This window comes from Gymnogyps californianus, chromosome Z (genome assembly GCF_018139145.2).
Source record: "Gymnogyps californianus isolate 813 chromosome Z, ASM1813914v2, whole genome shotgun sequence".
Taxonomy (NCBI): domain Eukaryota; kingdom Metazoa; phylum Chordata; class Aves; order Accipitriformes; family Cathartidae; genus Gymnogyps; species Gymnogyps californianus.
In genome coordinates, this window is record NC_059500.1 from 83,083,469 (window position 1) to 83,102,072 (window position 18,604).

The 18,604-nt window shown below is 43.0% G+C and overlaps 1 protein-coding gene across 1 annotated transcript in view; it reads left to right on the forward strand.

Moving 5' to 3' along the window:
* Positions 1-18,604, forward strand: part of DCC (DCC netrin 1 receptor) — a 580,257-nt gene that overhangs the window by 254,429 nt on the left and 307,224 nt on the right. The window contains exon 3 of the mRNA XM_050913130.1: positions 14,114-14,398. Coding sequence (XP_050769087.1) covers positions 14,114-14,398 — 285 coding nt within the window. The remainder of the gene's footprint in view (positions 1-14,113; positions 14,399-18,604) is intronic.

The following is an 18,604-nucleotide window of genomic DNA, read 5'->3' on the forward strand; positions in this document are numbered from 1 at the left end:
GCCTTTCATCAGGAGATGGCACAGCAGTTTATCAGCGAGGTTCCTGTCCTTGCTCCCGGTTGTGCAGAGGAAGAGCACGAACCACAGAGAAGTGACTTCCCTGAAGTCACCTCCCAAACCAAAAAGGGAAGCTAAAGTATCATGAGTGCTGCAAAACATCAGCCCACAAAGCACCGGTCTGTGCAGGGAATGCTGCGCTGGGAGTCCACCTCCCTCTTGCCCGTGTACACGAAGAGGTTGCTGGAGTCGATGCTTGTAGACTTGTGATGTTGCGATATAGGAGTCCAGGGGACACGCAGGGTCTCTGTCTTGGAATAAATTGCATGACAGGGCTCAGGTATCGTCAGCCCCACAGCTCCCGAGCTGCCTGCGAGCTGTTGGGCAGGAGAGCTGACGGGAGCTCGGCGCCGTCCGGGTCTGTGCTCTGCAGAATCGCCACTGACCAGGTGAAAAATCGTGATGAGAAACCATCACGCTGAAAAATTCCCAAGCAGCTCTCATGTAATATAAATGGTGTTTTTACTTTTTCTCCCAGGGGAAAATTGCGAAGCTTCATGAGTCAATTAACACTTTATAAATTATTTTGAGATCAGTGGATAAATAGCCTTGTGTAAATGCATCGCGTATTACCTGCAAAAGCTAAAAAGATGCCGCCATGCCTTTTAACTGCTCTCATCCTGTTTTCACTCTCTGATTTGATTTATTTGCACTTAACATCTTTTTTTGATGTTAGAAGGCCGATTTTGAACAGCTCCTTCCGAAATGCTGAAATTCCCACTGGGGGAAGGAAGGAAAAAGACTGCTTTTCACATGTTATATGATTTTCTCCTCTGACTTGACAAGGCCACCCGAGTTGCACTTGGGGCAACTTTCTTTATTTTGCACTAAGTACCTCTGGTACCACCGCAATATATCCTCGTCTAACCCTGACATACGGAGTAGAGAAATGCAAACATGGAGCATATAGTATTCTCTGTATGGTCATAAAGAAGGAGGGGAAATGAGGATAACTGTGCAGAAAACGTAACACTGCGGCATTCGCTGGGGAAGTTTGGTTTGATGTAACCTATCCTGTGCTACTGATAAAAAGCAAACTTGAAGTTGGAGATGCTACACTATAAAATATTCAAGTTACTTATTGGTGCTGAAGGCTACTGCTGATTTATCTTAGATTTGTGGTAAGGCATGACAATGCTGTAGTATTCAACCACAACAGAGCTAGCAGGTTGCTGCATTTTAATGGACTTTAGTTTCCAGTGATGTTGTTACTGTTATCATTGTTATCTTTTTCTTTCAGAGGAGAGCTAAGCCCTGTCAGAACAGACCATTTTATCAGCAGAGGTTTGTTGGTGCTATGGGCAAGAAAATGGCCCGTGATGGAAAGGAGTGTCCCATTACAGTCAGTAGTGCTTAAGTCATTGAGGCTGTGTACATAAATAAAGCAGGATTTGACTCCTTGCATACAAGACTTTCAAGAGGAGCCAGTGGCTTTTGCTGGGTGCCAGGACAGTGTTTGATCTCCTGAGACAGAGCTTGCTAGACCAGGGCCAGGACAGTATGCAGCATGTACCGTTTTCTGGCTGGATCCCACCCCTCTCTTCCTCGCTGGCTCTGCGGCAGCGCAGCGCAGTCGGAAACGGGTATGTTGGTCACTCCTGTTTGCTAAATGGTTTTGTGAACTCAAATGGCATACGTAGTAAAGCCTGAGGTAACCTTGTTAGTCCTTAGTCCCTGTAGAAGGAGGAGGGAGAGGATGCTGTGTTCGAGGACACGTGCCAATGGAAGATAAAGCGTGCATGAAAGCCGGGAAAGCATTGGGGACCGGATTATTCTGCAGTTTATGCATTGGTGTTAGATGGTTTCTCCTGGTATAATTTTAATACTTTTTTCTCCTACTCTGTTTCCAGATTTTTTTCCAGGCTATTGCTAAAATGTCTGTTTCTTGTCTTCAAGGCAATGCATCTGTAGGGCTTTGACTCGCTGCTTCTGTTTTGTCCATGCTAGACAGACCTGCTTTGGCAAGTAATGGCAGATGTGAGCTGGAGAACAGTAAGGACCAGTTTCTGGTCCTTTCCAGTGAGCTGGAAAACAGTAAGGACCATGGTCTGCAGCTGTACCTGGTTGTGTGAATCATTTGCCTTTCTGCCAATGCATGATCAAACAAGCCAACTTAAGCAGATGAGTTTGCTTTTCCACAGGTAGGGGCAAGGAGAGCTCCAGCAGCCTGGGAGGGGTGGGAGGAGGTTGAAGAGGCTGTTTTGTGCCACCCCACAGCTGATGGAGAGCAGCAGGTTGCTGTAGAGGAGGAGGAGCTCCCGGCTTCCCGAAGGGCTGAAGTTTGAGCTAGAATCTACCATCGTCCAGAGCTAGCGGCTGATGTTCAGCAAACTAGGACACAGAGCTGGGCTCAGATATGGCCTAAAGTGGCAGCGTGGCATACACTTTATGCATAAATTGTAGGATAAAATGGGGAAAATATGAGCAAATAATGTCCATATCTGAGGATGTACAGCTTCTGGCTATTTTCTCTCCCCAGGCCCGGCTCTGGCATTCGGTCAGGAGCATTTTGATGGCGTGGTGCTACGTTAGCCGGCAGTTCTCACCTCCCTTTCCTTGCACCTTGCTCATTCTTTCCACTTACATGTGCAGTGCCCCGTGCCTACGCTGCATTGAACCGGTCCTGTGTGTGTGTTTGTGTGTAATAATGGGAAGAACAGAGCCGTAACACCCACTGGGGCTCCTGGGAATTGCTGTAACACAAATACCACTGCTGCTAAATGGTTGCTTATACACAACGATAGCCGGTGATTTAGGGTTGCCTGCTAATGTTCAATAAAATGCCAATTGGGTCTGCATTTCTCAAGTTGGTATTTGCCTCTGCCTGCATTTCTTCCAGTTTAATGGCCATAGAGAGTACGCCGTGCTCAGTTAATTCATTTATTGCGCTGTATTTCAGGATTGGACTTCAACATGCTTTTACCAAATTTGTCTCATAAAAAGATACGTCACATGATTCAAACGCTTTACTGGCCTTACAGATACATTAGTAAATCTGTCAGACCCAAATTACTAGCTGGTTTTAGTTGCTTTCCTGAGGAAGCCACTGATTTCTTGGGGGTAGAGGCTATAGTAATTTTGCTAGTTTTAATGATTAGGAAAAGAGGGTGGAGGCTGAATCCTAATGTGTGGAAAAGCACATTTAAATAGATCTCCCATAAATAAATAAATACTATGAGCTTATGAGGAATTGATTATTTTAGAAAAATATTGCTACCTATAATGGTAAAACAGTTATAACCTAATTCTTATGTGTTCAGCTGTGTAGTGTGTGATGCCTTCCCTAATATGGATTATATGCTGTTGCAATTTGTCCTTGAAGACAAATTAAAAAAAAAATCTTTTAGCCAATACATTTTTTTTTTTTAAATTTAACCAATTCTTGTATTTTGGGCACAATTCTAATAAATTAGCATGGGGGTATTTTGTCCTTAACCTTTAGCTTTCTGATCTTATCATTAGAAGAAAACACAGGATTTATACTATAAGGCAAAGAATATAGCCAAAATGAAAGATCTTAAAAATATGAAACTAAGTTCAAAAGTGTTAGCCAACTGAGAAAAATCATTTAACATCCCATTTAATGTCTCATTTAGGTCTTACATTATTTCTGATGTGTGGTTTGCTGCATGACTTTGAGTTTTTTGGATGGGCACCATAGTATCACGTGTAATCTCTCAGAATTGCTTTTCCAATTAATTTGTTCTCTCTCCTTTTCTCTAGTTTTTTTGCTGTCAGGTAAAATGTCGTGTGGCTTATATCCTCGTATGAAGAGGATGTAAGAAGAGAGGAGTTAGGTTATTTGAGGCGAAGAGCTGTCCCGTGGGTGCATGGCTGAAGCACGCTGTCTCCAGATGCGTTGCCAGTCCCTGTAGGACCGTGGTCGCCCATTTTGACCATGGGCTGAGAGGAATTCCCACCTTTCAGGGATGAATAGTCACGTTCGTGATACTCGGATCGCGCTGTGACAAATCCACTGGGAAGCGGGTACGATAAATAAGTTGGTGGATATGCTTTGAACCTTCTTGGTGTCTGGAATGAGACGAGACAGAACTAAAGCACGTTTTCATGCAGCATGTCAGATAATGGTCTAGAGAAAAGAGAAACTTTTAGGTTTTTTTTTTTTTCCTCCTTGTCTTTTGAACTATGTTGCAGCACTTGAGAGAATGAATACCTCCTTTGGCATAGTTAAACCTATCAAGGATTGAGCTGCTTCACATCCCGTGGGTTTGAATACAAAGTCTAAACATCCTGTTGGTCTCATCTTTATTAATGATGTAAGATATTCCTAGCCCATGCTTGTGGAGTCAAAGGCTTGATGTGTTCATACTCTTGGAATTTTGTCCAAAAAAAGTTCCCTGACCTGTAGTGTCCCTTTAATCACTAGTGGCATGTCCTGCCCCGAGGAACTGCAGCCAGCTTTACCAGAATAAGTGGCTTTCAAAGATTTTTCACTAGGCAAGAGCTCTGAAAATGGATGCCCACTGAAACAAACCCTAAAAGCATCTAATAGCTGAAAGTAAGTAAAATGGACAGCAGCCAGAACTTCTCAGGTGCTGCATTTGCATCTTCTACTTCAGTGGTCCCCATCTTCATTTGTTTGTCACCGCCTTGCACAATCTTCTGCATCTTCTCCCAGGCAACTCCAGTGCTGGGGCTGTCTGGCCTCTTTCTCTGCGTTCAGGCATTTAAGAAAGAGCCACATATACCTTGCACACTTATATATCACACCCTGTGTGTGTGAGGTGCCCTATGCTTGCACTCTATGAGTTAAAATAAATTTCTCCTTGTGCTTGCAACTGAAGCTTCTGAAATCTCTGATTCTTTCTTCTTGCAAGAGTTTGCTCCATGGTCTGTCCCAGTCCTTGAGAAAGTCTGGTCTTCAGCACAAGTGAGATGAATGTCTGCTGAAGATGAGCAGTATTTGACAATTGAGAGTTTTAAATTGATCTTTTCTTTAAATAGACATAATGAGCCCATGCCATTAAGTGCCTTAAACTAGAGGACTGAGGCCTTGAACTTGATTTGATCTTCAATGGGTAGTTGGTGGAGGAGGGAGCAGAGAAGCAGCTTTTTGCTGTGAGTTGCATTAGTAGTAAATTATATATGTTCTGGCTCTTCAAAGCACTGTAGAAGGATAGTCCATGAACTGGATTAGAGGAGGGGAAGGGAATATACATAAACATCTTTGCTGCTGCCTAGGGAGAATCTGTTATTCATGGTAGCATGAATAGCTACCCCTCCTTTCTCTGAACAGGTTGACTTTCGATATGTCAGAACTGGTGTGTCACATCAGAGACATCTACTGCTATCATTGGAGAATAAACCACAGTTCACGTCACATTAGGCATTTCAGATTTCTGGAAGATGAGGCTCAAAGCAGACAGCCGGATTCAGAAGCCGCAGTGGATGGGGTTTGCATGATAGAGAGAGGTTTGTGGTAGTCTTATAGACCACACTAACGCTTACTGCGTCTGCTGGGGTAACTAGGGCTGTCACGCTGTGCAAGCTTCACTTGGCTCATGGCTTGCCTGTCCATTCGGCTCCAATTCATCAGGGTTTCAGCTCTGGCTGCTGTTGTCCCATGGTACCGCTCAGCTCTGTGCTGTTGGTGGTAGTCCAGCAGCAATCCCTGCTCGTTGGAGGCAGGGGCGACTGCATTGCTTGTTCTTTCTTTCTCTGGAGCCGGGGATGCCTCTGTCCTGCTTGAAGACTGTGTTCTTTTATTGGAAGGTGTGGCTGGAGTTACACCTAATTACTCTGAAGATCTTTTCAAGGTGGTTCTGAAGTACTTTAAACGAGGCAAGTCACAAAAATATCATGTTACATTTATAGACTGTTACATCAAGAGATTGCTGGTCCGCTCAGGGCTTCTTTATACTACTTCTGCAGTGCTTTATGAAAGCAAAGTCACTGCTTGAAGTGCAAGGCTTTAAATATAATGGCCTAAACGATGCTAGCACCAGCAAACTCCCAGTGCATGGCGCACAAATGAGAGAGCCTGTGTTTTTTATTGTTTTAATTAGAGATTTTGAAATATGGCCCTTGTTAGATTCTTCAGCAATAAAAAATGGCCTATTTTCTTCTTGCTTATTTCCTGTTTGAGCAGCAGATTTGATGATTTCATTGGCGACTGGCGGGAAGCCTGTTCTGCTCGCTGGCTGCAAGCCACAAGTGCTGGCAAGAGCCGCTGACAGGAAGATGAAGAGATTTACACCCTCTGATTTGTGCATTAACAGGGGCAAAGCAGTAGGTGGGCTTGTCGGTGGATGATAAAAATTTAGGGTAGTATTTCTTTTCCCCACACAGGTGTATTGTGCTACTGGGAGTGACAGGGAGTTACACTCCCAGCGATTCAGTGTATCATGTAGGCTTGTTAATATTAGCATGGTTGTTGCTTTCAATATCTACTCTGCTTTCGGAGTAGATAGAAGGAAAAAATTGTTTACGCTGAGGGTGGTGAAACACTGGCACAGGTTGCCCAGAGAGGTGGTAGATGCCCCATCCCTGGCAACATTCCAGGTCAGGTTGGACGGGGCTCTGAGCAACCTGATCTAGTGGAAGATGTCCCTGCTCATGTCAGGGGGGTTGGACTAGGTGACCTTTAAAGGTCCCTTCCAACCCAAACCCTTCTGTGATTCTGTGATTTTTTTTTTTTCTCCTTCTCTTTGAGAAATCAGCAAATAGTCTTAAGCTGCAAGCTGTTGGCTGTATCTTGTAAAAATTGTGAGAGAGGAACTAGATCCAACCCACTGACTTGAACAGCCGTAGAGGGCTACGGGTGGGAACTCTGGAGATTCGTGTTTTGCCTGTGGCTATAAGAAGGTTGTCGTTTCAAGCCATGATCTTGAAGAATGACAAACTTGGCTCTCATGAACTCTGAAATGCTGACAAATCTGTAGAATGAAGAGAAAAGCAATCTTGAGGGTTGTACTTGGATGATTCGGTTAAAATTGAAATTTCTGTTCTGAACGTATCCTGCATGTGTGGGACATTCAGGCACAACAGCTTTGTGCTAGTGCTTTGAATCAGAAATAAAGATCTGCGAAGACTAAGTAGAACTGACCACGAAGCCATTGAATCCTTGATGAAAATCCCCCTACAGCATAAATATGTGGATGGAAAAAATAGATTGTTTCCATGTGTTATGCTGAGCGAAGCCAGCAAGCGAGCTGCATAAAAGGTGACAAGTGAATTAGATTTTAAAATTCTTGCGGTTTTGATAATCTGAGCTGACATCAGTAACACAGGTTAGGGAAAAGTCTTTTTCAGAATAAGAAGTTCATTTATTTCCTGTGATAGGTAAGAGGCATCAAAGGGCGGATCCTGGCTTCATCTTCCTTCAGCTAGCCTTTCCTGGTGGAATTAGATTGCTGCCAAGAATTGGTGCTATAATATTTGTCATGGACTGTACATGCTGGGAGAGAAAATTGCTGTGCTGGAGGAGACCTCGATGTGCCCCCGTACTAGAAAAGGAGAAATTTTCTTCCTACATGGGATGTTCTGAACTGTCTGTTCATGAGTTACGGTTTCTATCTCATTTACAGCGAGTTCAACAGCACTTGTGTGAACGTGTCCACGTGAGGGTAGGGCTGATGGAGGAATAGATGGCTTCTGACCTTTCTCTCCATGTGTTTAAGAGGAAACTTGGTGGCTCTCCTGGCATTTTATGAAGAACCTGACCTAACAGTAAACTATCAGGATTAAAACCTCCTCAAAAGGTGAGGATACAGGGGGAACTGGGGCACTTCCATGGCTAAGTAGCATCAGGCTTGCAACCCAGCTTCGGTGTTCAAGCCTAAACTCTCCCCTAAATCCTCTCTTATATATCTATTTATATATAGACACTATTGCTTTTACAGTCAACTATAAAATCTGTGCCTTGTTTCTTTGATTTCGTTATAAGTTGACCCGGTACAGAGATTCCCTCCGGAGCTGTGCTACTATTTGAGGTCAAATAATTATTCTCGTCCCAAAAGGGCTGCAGAGAGAGAAGTGCAGGGACTGCCCCTTTTGGTCTTCACAGTGGAGCTCTGAGGGCTGTGTAAAGAGTAGAGGACTTCACAGCAAGAATGCCAAGATGCGTTTTCCAGTATGATAGTTGAATGCTAAATACAAGTTGCAGAAATAATTGTCTCGCCCTTAAATGTGTAGGCTAAAAAAGCTGTCACAGTTTGGTTCTCCCGAAATGAGGCCAAATGCTTTGTTTGGCTTGGAGTTTGGGATGAACCTGACTGAAAACATCTAAGCTCCTTTCACTCCCCTGGCACAAAGGAGGATGAGTCACTCCTCAATCCAAAAGCAATGAGACATGCTAAGAGGACAGCAGAAAAGCATGTGAAGTAGATATTTTTTTTGACACTTGTTCAATGAATATTAAACATAATAGTGTCTGTTTAAACTCTTGCTTTATTGTTTTATTTTTAGGGTATCTGGTGATGGTGGTCCCTAACTTTTCTTTGCAGGAAGTACATTTTCAACCCCTCTTCAGTAGAGCCCACAGGCCTGAATGGTACTTTAAGCTCATTCCCTTACGAGGATTTTTCTCCTTTCCGCTGAAAAACTGAGAACTCAGCATGAACCCAACCTTCCTCTCCCTCCTGGGCTGTCCCTGAACTGTATTTCAGTTTGTTTCAGTTTGTGGGTACCCCAAAAGAAACTCCCTCTCAGTTTTATAGGAAGGCAAGAAACACTGGTATATTTACAGGAGAGCTCGGGAAGGCCTCCTGGCAGGTTCAAACCCCTGCTTACCTTGGATTTTTCCTGTGACCTTGAGCAAGCCAGTCAGTCACTGTAGCATCTTCAAAAGTGCCTAAAAAGCCCGAGGAACTCTCCTCAGTTAGAAGCTGCCACATTTTATAAGCTAGTGGGATGCCAGTTTCTGTGGCTTTGCTGCCTTTCAATATTTTAACCTGTATCGTAGACTTGGTTCCTCATCTATGAAATGGAAATGATATTATCTCTTGCTTACATAAGAATGCAAATTAAAGACTGTGATGCACTCAGATTTTTTTTTAATATATATAAACACACACACTTATATAACAATAATTGAAATAATTGTGTACATAACTATGTAACTAGCTGTACTTCGGTTAATCTGGAGCTATTTGGACCTGCCTGCCACTGTGCTTCATAAGTAATTATTTGCATCTCAATACACAATTGTAATGCCAAGCCCACGTCAATCCTTATGTCCTGCAGACAGGGCCATAGACCAGAGTCATCCTTGTTGAAGTCTGACTTCTTAAATCAAACTTCCAGACTTTAAACTGTGTCTGTTCTCCCTTTGGTTGCAGCTGCTGGGTGCTCAGCGGCACAGACAGCTGCATTTTGGTATCTCCACAGGGCTGCGATGGTGGGTTGCTGCAGAAATAACACCTGAGACCCAGGGAAAACAAAAGATAGCAAATTAGAGTTGTATAAGTTCATTTCTAAGGATGCTGCGTCGCGCTCTTTCTCTGAAATTCTCAGTTACTTTTCAGTATCTTATTTTTTGATGGAACAGTATAGGATACAGTTGATGTGTGATGTTGACTATGTTGTCATTACCCATAATTCATGTTCTTTCAAACAGCCATGTTAACTTCTACTTAAGTTTGCTTATGTGCATCTCCACAGTCAGGAGAAATCAAGGCAATCGTATGTTCACATCATAAATCACAATCGGAGACCTGCATATTTCCCTGTTTCACGGTGTGTTTGTATGTGATGTGATCTACCAGCGGGGACCGTGTCTGTGCGTTGCAGTCGGAATTGCAGTACTTTGTTCAAAGGTGAAGTTTGACAGGATTTAAATATGCTCTGCGTAGTCAGAATACTGAGTGTGGTTTGTATTTAAAATAAGAAAAAGAAAAAAGATTTTCCTGCCGTATTTGTAGTGGTCATGAGCTCTTAATTGATTAATCCCATCTGGGTATTAATACTATTAACATGTGGTCACCTAATTTAGGTAAGCCCCATGGGTTCCGCAGCCAGGTGAAGGCAAGAGGGATTCCTCTCCTCTGCCTAAAGGAAAGCCCCACTCTCCACACTGAGTACATAGACCGCACATCTCCTGAGGCTTCCTAATTTAGGCGTAAAGGACAAATGCTCACACATTAACGCTGTTTATTTTTTTTAGCTTGGACCTGTGAATTTGATGAAAATTGAGTGCTAATAAGAGGAGATCATCCATGGTCTCTTGTATACCATGCCAATGGCTGAAGCAAAGAGAGCAGCTGGAAACTGGGACTGTGGAGCAAATTAGCATCTCCTTGCTAAGATTTTGTGTTTCTTCTGGCATACTTTGAGTGTAGTCCCAGCTGGTGGTTGATAAGTGTTACTTGAAATATTCAGCTCCTAGCAGGATGAAGTATTTCCAATATCAGACACAAGTTTGAGGAGCGGTTGAACTTTTCTCCTGTTGAAAATAGGTAATAGTAAATAGGCCTATGATTACTTGATGTGTCATCTTCTGGCCTCATCTGCTCTTGAAACACCGGGCAGGTTTCCATCCTCGGCTTCTCAGACAGTAAGGCTCCTCTCCTTCACTTCACACCGAGGTGCCCTTTGTGGCAAATTGGTTTAACTTCCATCTACATAAACCTTAACTGCGCAAATTTCATATATAAAAAATGCAAAGGCATAAAATATCTTATTTAGTATTCATTTTATTGTAATATTAAAATCCTTCCCTTTGAAGCCTTTTCCTTAGGCTGACAGCCAGTACTAGGAGTGACTGCCTGGTACCGTACTGCAGGAATTCCCCAGCTGGCAATATTGCTGAATGCATATTGGTAACTTGATTTCCCCCCCTCGATTAGTTTCTTCTAAATCAGAAATCTGAGTGTCCAGCTTTTCATCAGTTTTATCTCCTCTGAGATGTACGGCTTCCAGTCCTGTAAGATGGGATTTGCAACAAGAAGGGGAACAGTTTGTTTAGCTCCTGTTTGTGTGAACGGACCCGAACAGCGTGTCTGTACTTGGATGATTTGGTGAAGTCTGTAGGTCTTGTTCTGATACTTCTGCTGCATGTTACTTGGTGCAAATCTTTTCAGAATTGTAAACTAGAGCTAGCAAATGAAGAAGAACATAGAGTAACTAAAGTATAGCACCTTTTTGGAAACGAGCATGTGGAAGAGAGAATTAGACAGCAGTTTCTAAAATATTTACATTTCCAGATTCACTCACCCATGCTCTCTCTCTTTTTCCTATTTTCTGAAGCAAGCAGAAGGAAATCACTCTATTTCATTACCTTGGTTTCTTGCCCTTCAGCTATTATGTGAATTGAAAGTGGAAAAAAAGGTCTTGTCTTGATGTTAAGTAACCTTGCAGACTTTAATTTGAAACAAACAAAGCATTTAAAGCAGTTCTTCTCTGGGGGATTGTACTGAGTGCTACTAAATTGCTGAATATTTAATAGCTAAACATGTTCCAGACCCTGAGGTCTGTCCCCCAAATGATAAGCCTTTTTATTAAGTGAACTTTAATTGCTTAATAATTGGGTCTTCTGTAAGGAAAGATGGGGATCCTGATAGGCTGCCAACCAGACTGCATGGTAAATCGGAGTTGGGTACCGCTTTCAATTAAGTTTCCCAAGTAGGTTTGGGTATAACGCAGGGAGGTGCGTCTGCGACCCTTTGGCTACAGAGCGAAGCATCACCGAGGAGCTGCAGTGTTTAATTCCAGAGTCTGTCTCGGAAAGTGACTTTCTCAGAATGTATTTGCTGGTCTGTTCCCTTGAGCCAGCTCCCGACAGTCCAAACATCTGTGTAGCTTCAAAATCTCTTTAAAATAAATCAGCGTAAGCCAGGAGAGCTGTAAAGACCCAGTGATAGTTTTAAGATCTCATATATTATGGTCCTGCAGAGAGATGAATGAGTTTTGAACATAACCATGGAAAAAGGTAGTTAGTCTCTTTTCACTGGGACACAGCAAAAGGTTTTTTGCAACATCCTGATCTGTTATGCATAGATTTTATTATGTTTTTTTTAAACTTTAAAAGAAAAAGAGTTTGGATACCTGCAGAAAGGGAGACGGTGCAGAGACGGGGCGAAGCGTGAGCTGGCTGTGTGCGGGGGCATGGCAGGTACGGTGCTGCCATGGCCAAGAAGTCCCTCTGTGGCAATTGTTTTAGTCCTAGTTTTTACAGTAAATTGTTAGATTTAGCTGTCTTTCCTCCTGGAAAAATCTGCAGTTTTCAACAGCTTTCCATCACTGTTCACACAGTGTTTATCTTCAAAAAAATTTTTTTTTTTAATTAAAGCGTTGAACGCCTCTGTTTTTCTAGCTTACACCAGCTTTGCTGGGGGTGAAAAGCTGTTACTTGTGCGTCTGTGCCAATAGCTCTGCTGGAAAGTAACATCCTCGCTGTAACGGGGAGGCGTGCGAGGGTGCAGCGGGTGGCAGGGCTTGCGTGGATGGGGTTGGGAATGACTGCCTTTTCTTCACTCCCTTTGTTCATAGGGATAACTTGTGAACATGGCAATTGGGAAATAACCACTGCCCGCGCAACCGTAGATTCACGTAGGCTCTTTTTCACGTGTGGAAATGCCGTTAGGAAGCCTTCACTGAGCCAGTTTCAGTCTTGCTAAAGAATTTCCCTGCTTCAGCTCATGGCAGCGCTTCACTCAGGTCACAAGATCTCATCCTTGCGGATGCTCTGTGAGACAGGAGCAACGTGTTTGAGGAGAACAACGGAGACAAGAGATGGGGGGCCAAAATCACACCAGAAAATAGGTGTTTGAACCGGGGAACAAATGTGGGGCTCCCACTCAAATGCCTTTCCAGTACACGGTCATTCCCCAGTACACTGATTTGCTGCCATTACAGGTGGCATTTTAATGCCTAGAAAATTGGGGTCTTTATTCTTTGCTTCCTCAGCTTCTTAATAGCATTTAGACAGCTCCGTTTTGAAAACCTTCACTGTATACTGGCTGACATAATCTAAAAGATACTTGTTTCCTATATACTTTTTGGTGGCTTTTAGTGTCATCTTTTAAGTTTTTTTTTTTTTACTCTGTCAAACACTCAGTGCATGTTTGCACACACTTCGGAGTGATTGTATTTACTGGTATGGCTTCAAATAGTGCCTGCAGGCAGGCGAACGTGCCCTGCCGGGTTGGTGGCCAGTAGGGTCATTTCTAGGGACTGGCCAGGACTGGAGCCAGAGCAGGTCCCCAAAATATGTCCACACCATCTCTAGCACATCCCTGATCCAAGCAGTTGCTTCAGCCTGTCTTCTTGATTTGTTGTCTTTATACTTGGCTGGAAAGAGGGCTGATTTTTTTTTTTTTCCTTTTTTTTCTTTTCTTTCTTTACAAGTTTATCTATGCTCTTTGTAAAGCAACGATGCTTCCAGGTAATAAAGTTCATGATCATGACGTCATCTTTCATTTGCGCTTTGAATCTTGCAGACCCTGTCCTGTTCTTGCGGGTTTTTCTTCTGTAGCGCGTGAAGGACGTGGTCGTTGTGTTTTTGTACCGAGTGAGGCTGGGGCATCGGGGGGTTGTGCAGTTAAAGCTCCCAGCTCTGCTCTCCTGCCCTTGCGAGTCAAAAAATGTTTCATGGAAAAACAGACACAGGCCGTTCCCTGTTTGAAATATTTTGATTATGTGACCCAAGTAACTTATTTAGCAGAGGCTTTTTAGAGTATTCTTCCTTTTATTTGGAGGGAAGGAGAAATACAGCAAGATGCAACTGTAACAGTTTCCTAACCTTACGTAGGTTTAGTTGTGCTTTCCTTTGAATGCCACCCTGTTCTGAGCAGTTAGGATTGCATGACAGCCTATCCGAACTTTGTTCAAGTTGTTCCTGAGTGGGTTTGTAAGGAGCAGGTGCAATTTGTTACTCTTTATGTTGATAACACATCTTTTTGTTGCTGTTAATGAATGTAAATTACAAAGGAAAGTGTTAGTCACCCCGCCACTATAGCAATCTCCAAGTAGTTTTCAGAGTATCACATAATTTTTTTTTTTAGTCTGGATTGTTAACAAAATCCAAATCGGCATGGAAACAGCGTGCGACTTCTATTTTCAGCAGCTATATAATTGCTTGTTTTGCTTGTGTTTGCAGGACCACTGAGGTTTCTTTCCCAGACAGAATCTGTCACGGCTTTTGCAGGAGACACCATTCTGCTGAAGTGTGAAGTTGTTGGGGAGCCCATGCCTGTGGTGCACTGGCAGCGAAACCAGGAGGACTTGTTCCCGAGCCCGGCCGACACGCGGGTGGCCGTCCTGCCCTCCGGAGCTTTACAGATCAGCAGGGTTCAGCATGGGGACAGCGGGATCTACAGATGCCTGGCGAAAAACCCAGCCAGTTCGAGAACTGGCAATGATGCGGAGGTCAGAGTTTTGGCAGGTAAGAACCGGCCCCTTCTACACCGCCTTTTGCTCTTGTCTGGTCATGTCCTTTGGCTCTCTGAAAGAGCAGTCGCTCCTCCTGGGGCAGCTAGGCTGATTTATCCCACCTTCATTCCAGTTACTTTTACAAGCTTCCAAGTTCTTCACATGGAAGAGCCTGGAGACCTTTAGAAGCAGTTGGATGCGAAGGTGAGGAGTTGACACCTTAGGAAAGTATTCACGCTGCCTAACTTCAAGTACCAAATTTAGATACGTATGAAGCTGGTCTCTTTTATGTGGTCAATGGAGAGAGAGAGAGAGAAGTACTTCCCATCTCACGGTGTTGGTGAGAGCACTGGAATTATTTTCCCAGAGCACTCTCTGGAAAAGCTCCTCTCGCCCCATTGACTAGAAAGGCAATCTGTTGGGGCTAGCTGCTGAATTTACCTACTTAAAGTTAGGTTGCTTGGATACTTCGGTGCCTGATGTGATCCACCAAGTTGCCCAGAGCGCAGTTTTGGGATCTCACACAGTTTAACTGTGACAGGTAATATTCCTAAATTTGTGGCCAAGTGAGCATCTTGCTCTCCCTCTTAGTAAACTCATCAGCTAAATAGATGATTACCACTGCGGTATAGCATCAAGAACTGAGCACCAGAAGAGCGGCTTGAAAAAGAGATTTGCTGCAAAATCTCCTTCCCTTCTAGTTCTACATGCTAACATGTAACCACTAATTAAATGGGACAGAGATGTTGTATTTTTAGAAATTTTTTCGATATGCATTTTCTAGACAAATGTTGTTGGTTGGCATGATTTCTCACTGAGAGGTAACTGAGCAGGATTCTCAGACTTCTGAGATGGTCCAAATGCTATAGAAATCAGGAAGGCCAGGATCCGTCTAGTGTCCTAACACAGGTGAAGCTTGATGCGTTCATCCTCACCTCGAGGAGTGGGATTTATTTACTCTGGGATTTATTGCTGTGGAATTTGGGGGATTACAGTTCCTTCTTTGTTTGGGATTTGACACCAAAAAACCGAACCGCCCTCCCCACCCCCAACCTCTAAACCTAGGCTTACAAACCAAAGCCCATGTCCTCACTTTCTGCTACCATAGTAGGTATTGATCCTTTTTGGAGTTGCAAAGCAAAATAACAGCCGGAACGGCCGGCAACAGGGGAAGACCACATCACCTGGAGTCCCCTGCGGGTTTTTCCCTGTCTTTTTGCAGACCAGAGCTTGCACCTGACCTCTGTAGCGTGGACCTGTTCCCCATCGGTTTGCTTGTCTAACGGGCTGCCCCGGGATGCGTGCTCTTGGGGCTTCCAGGCTCACCGTGAGCCTTAGAGCCTGTGTGCTGTTCCTTATGCATTGGGCAGCACTGAGGCAGTCCTGCCTCTGGGGTATTAATAGCAATGAGATCCATGGGGGGAAAAAAAAAAAATTTTTCAGATGTCTAGATTAAAATTAAGAAAATCACAAAACTTCGTATTTTAGACAGACCTGGAAGATTTCTCTCAGCCCCTCAGAGTGTTGTTAACTTGCTGTGCATCTACATTTCTGATCGTTTGTGGATGGATTGATGTTTCTTCCTTTTCCCAGTTTGTCGTTAACATCCTGGCTCAATGGCCTCTCTCAGGCTGTCTATAGGAGAGAGAGGAATTAATTTATCTCTTCCTAGCATGTTAAAATTTTATACCAGGGAGACACTGGAGCAAATAATGAGGAAAATAAATAACAAGGAACTAGTGGAGTCCGTCAGACTTTGGCTTAGGGCAAGCAGCACAAGGTCTGATTTCGGGATAATGTGAGCAGACAGCAGCTCTTGTAAGAAATGAGTGGTGCTCCTGAAACAAAAATTCAGATCTTATTGAGCCTCTTGGGAATCTTGTTCTCGTGTGCACGCTTTGATGGTTCAGAGCTATCTGATACTTTGCTGCTAATTCTGCCTCTCCTGTTTTTGCTTGTTGGTAGAAATCTGTATTCAGTTGCAGCTCTCCTCTTCCATAATTAGTGAAGGCAGAATACTCTTGTTGGCCTTTTTCTCCTGGTTGGTGAGGAGAAAAAAAAAAAGAAAAAGTCTTAAATCCTATTCAAAGGAATAGGCAACAAAACAAAAAAAAAAAGTGTAGGTAGTATATCATAATTCTGTATTTTTTAAAATGCTGCTTCTTCCACAGGTAGTGGTTGTGATTTGTTTGAACACACAGCATATCTGTCAGGATTTGTGGCAAAACTGACCCCAATCCTGGCAAATAATTTCTAATCTTCTCTACAGCTTCCAAAGAGAATGCAAGAAAAAAGAACGCGGGATAAACATCTTTTGTCATTTAGTTTCTTTAGTCGAAGTGCCTGTGGCTTAAATATTTGATTCAACATTATGGTGGGTCTGGAGATATCTGTATGTCCTCTTGATAGAAAAATTCATCATCCAACACGAATACAGGTTAGAAAAACAAAATATTTGGATGAAGGAATTGCTGATTTCCTGGACCGAAAAAGTAAAATTCACCCTACCAGAACTCGCTGTGTAAATGAAGGAGTAGTTGAGCCTTCAACCTCCATTAACAAAGAGCAGTAGTTCATAGGTGCGTAATGTGTCTAAAAGGTGGGGCAAGGCACCGAGCATGAAGTTTTTACTTTGATAACTAAAAGACCCTTTACAAGCGACCATTTGCAAGCGTGTTTCCTACGTGCAGTTTGATTCTGCCTGGGGAGGTTCTGGAAGGGGCTGATTCTCCTCCCAGCCCATCAATAAACACAGTTTACAAACAGCTCCAGCCTCGCTGAATCCTCCATCCGAAACCATGTGCCTGTAGAGGTACACGGGCCATAGGAGAAGAGATTTTGAAGAGCTTTTATAAAAAAGCCCAACAAACCTGAGTGAAACTCTTGAGGAGTTTTTAATGTGTCAGGTTTTATCTATTGCTCTTAATTTTAAGAGTAGCCATTGCAGCTTTTTGCAGAAAGCTCATTTCAAATGCACATTTTTTTCACCTTTCTAATTGAAGTGCTCTTCTTTTCCAGAAACTTAATCCCAGGTGAAAAGTTTCAGCAAATACTGAAAACATGAAATACATATTCAGATGATAACTACATGCACTCACCTAATTAGAGGGAATAATGCTACCGTACCAAAAAAGGCAAAAGATCTTACACAAACCAGTACTAAAGGATTAATCCTTAGTTGAATTCATTGCTTCTGTAAATTAATGAGTAAGTTTCTTTGGGAGGTCTGTACACTTCAGAAATACAGATGATACTTTATAGGCAAAAGTTGAGTAGTTCCATGCCTGAAAGCTATTAATTCTCTATTTATAAATAATAATCCTACATTTATCATTAGCCGTTCAAGTAATCTGCCACTGTACTATTGTCTATTATGGAGGTTCCTTCTCTGTCCCTGAGCTTGTCTGCTGAGCTGCAGTGCAAGATAACGGTAACAATATCATGTAATTCCTTCATATTTAATGCGAAAAGAGTTTGGTTGCTGCTGCGTGATTCAGCTCCTTCCTCACGGATGCGCTTCTGAGGAGAGAAGGATAACAGCAGCAAAAAGGACCGCACAGAAATGGATCCCACGAGAAGGAATTAGGAAGGAGAGGTTGATTGGTTGTGTTTAAGTAACTGCATGCAGCAGAAGTTACCTCATGAGCCCTGGCTTGCTTTGATGCTTAAGTGACTCCACTTTTTTTAGAAGAAAAGCAATTGCGGTGTTAGACTTATTCAAATACAGCGTAACGTCGTGGTACTGACAGCGTTTTGCAGTTACCACGGTCTTAGCTTGATTTTGAATAGTCATGTTAATACAGGAAGCATCTTGTCTGAGGACATCTGATTTGGTAAATGTCTGTATGGGAAATGAAAGGGGTGGAATATACCGAATTATGTTGTTTGGTATGAGTTTGGTGTTTAATATGAGTTTTCTGGTTAAACTTAGTCTTGAGGAAGGTCTGGCTAAGCTGAAGCACGCAATCTCTTTGAAGCTCAGCCATCAGTTCCTCGTGCAACACACTGAGCTTATATCAGGTGCAGAGATAAAGATTTCTTCCCGTCTTTTATACCCTGGGAGGATCCCTGTGTTGATGTACATTTCCGAACAGCCACTAATTGTCTAAGTCAAGTCTTTACCTTATTCTTAACCTCAACAGCTAGTGCTTAACAGTGTTTATTCTTAGATGAAAACAGATTTCCAACAGATGTGGCCCATTTAAAATAAATACTGAGC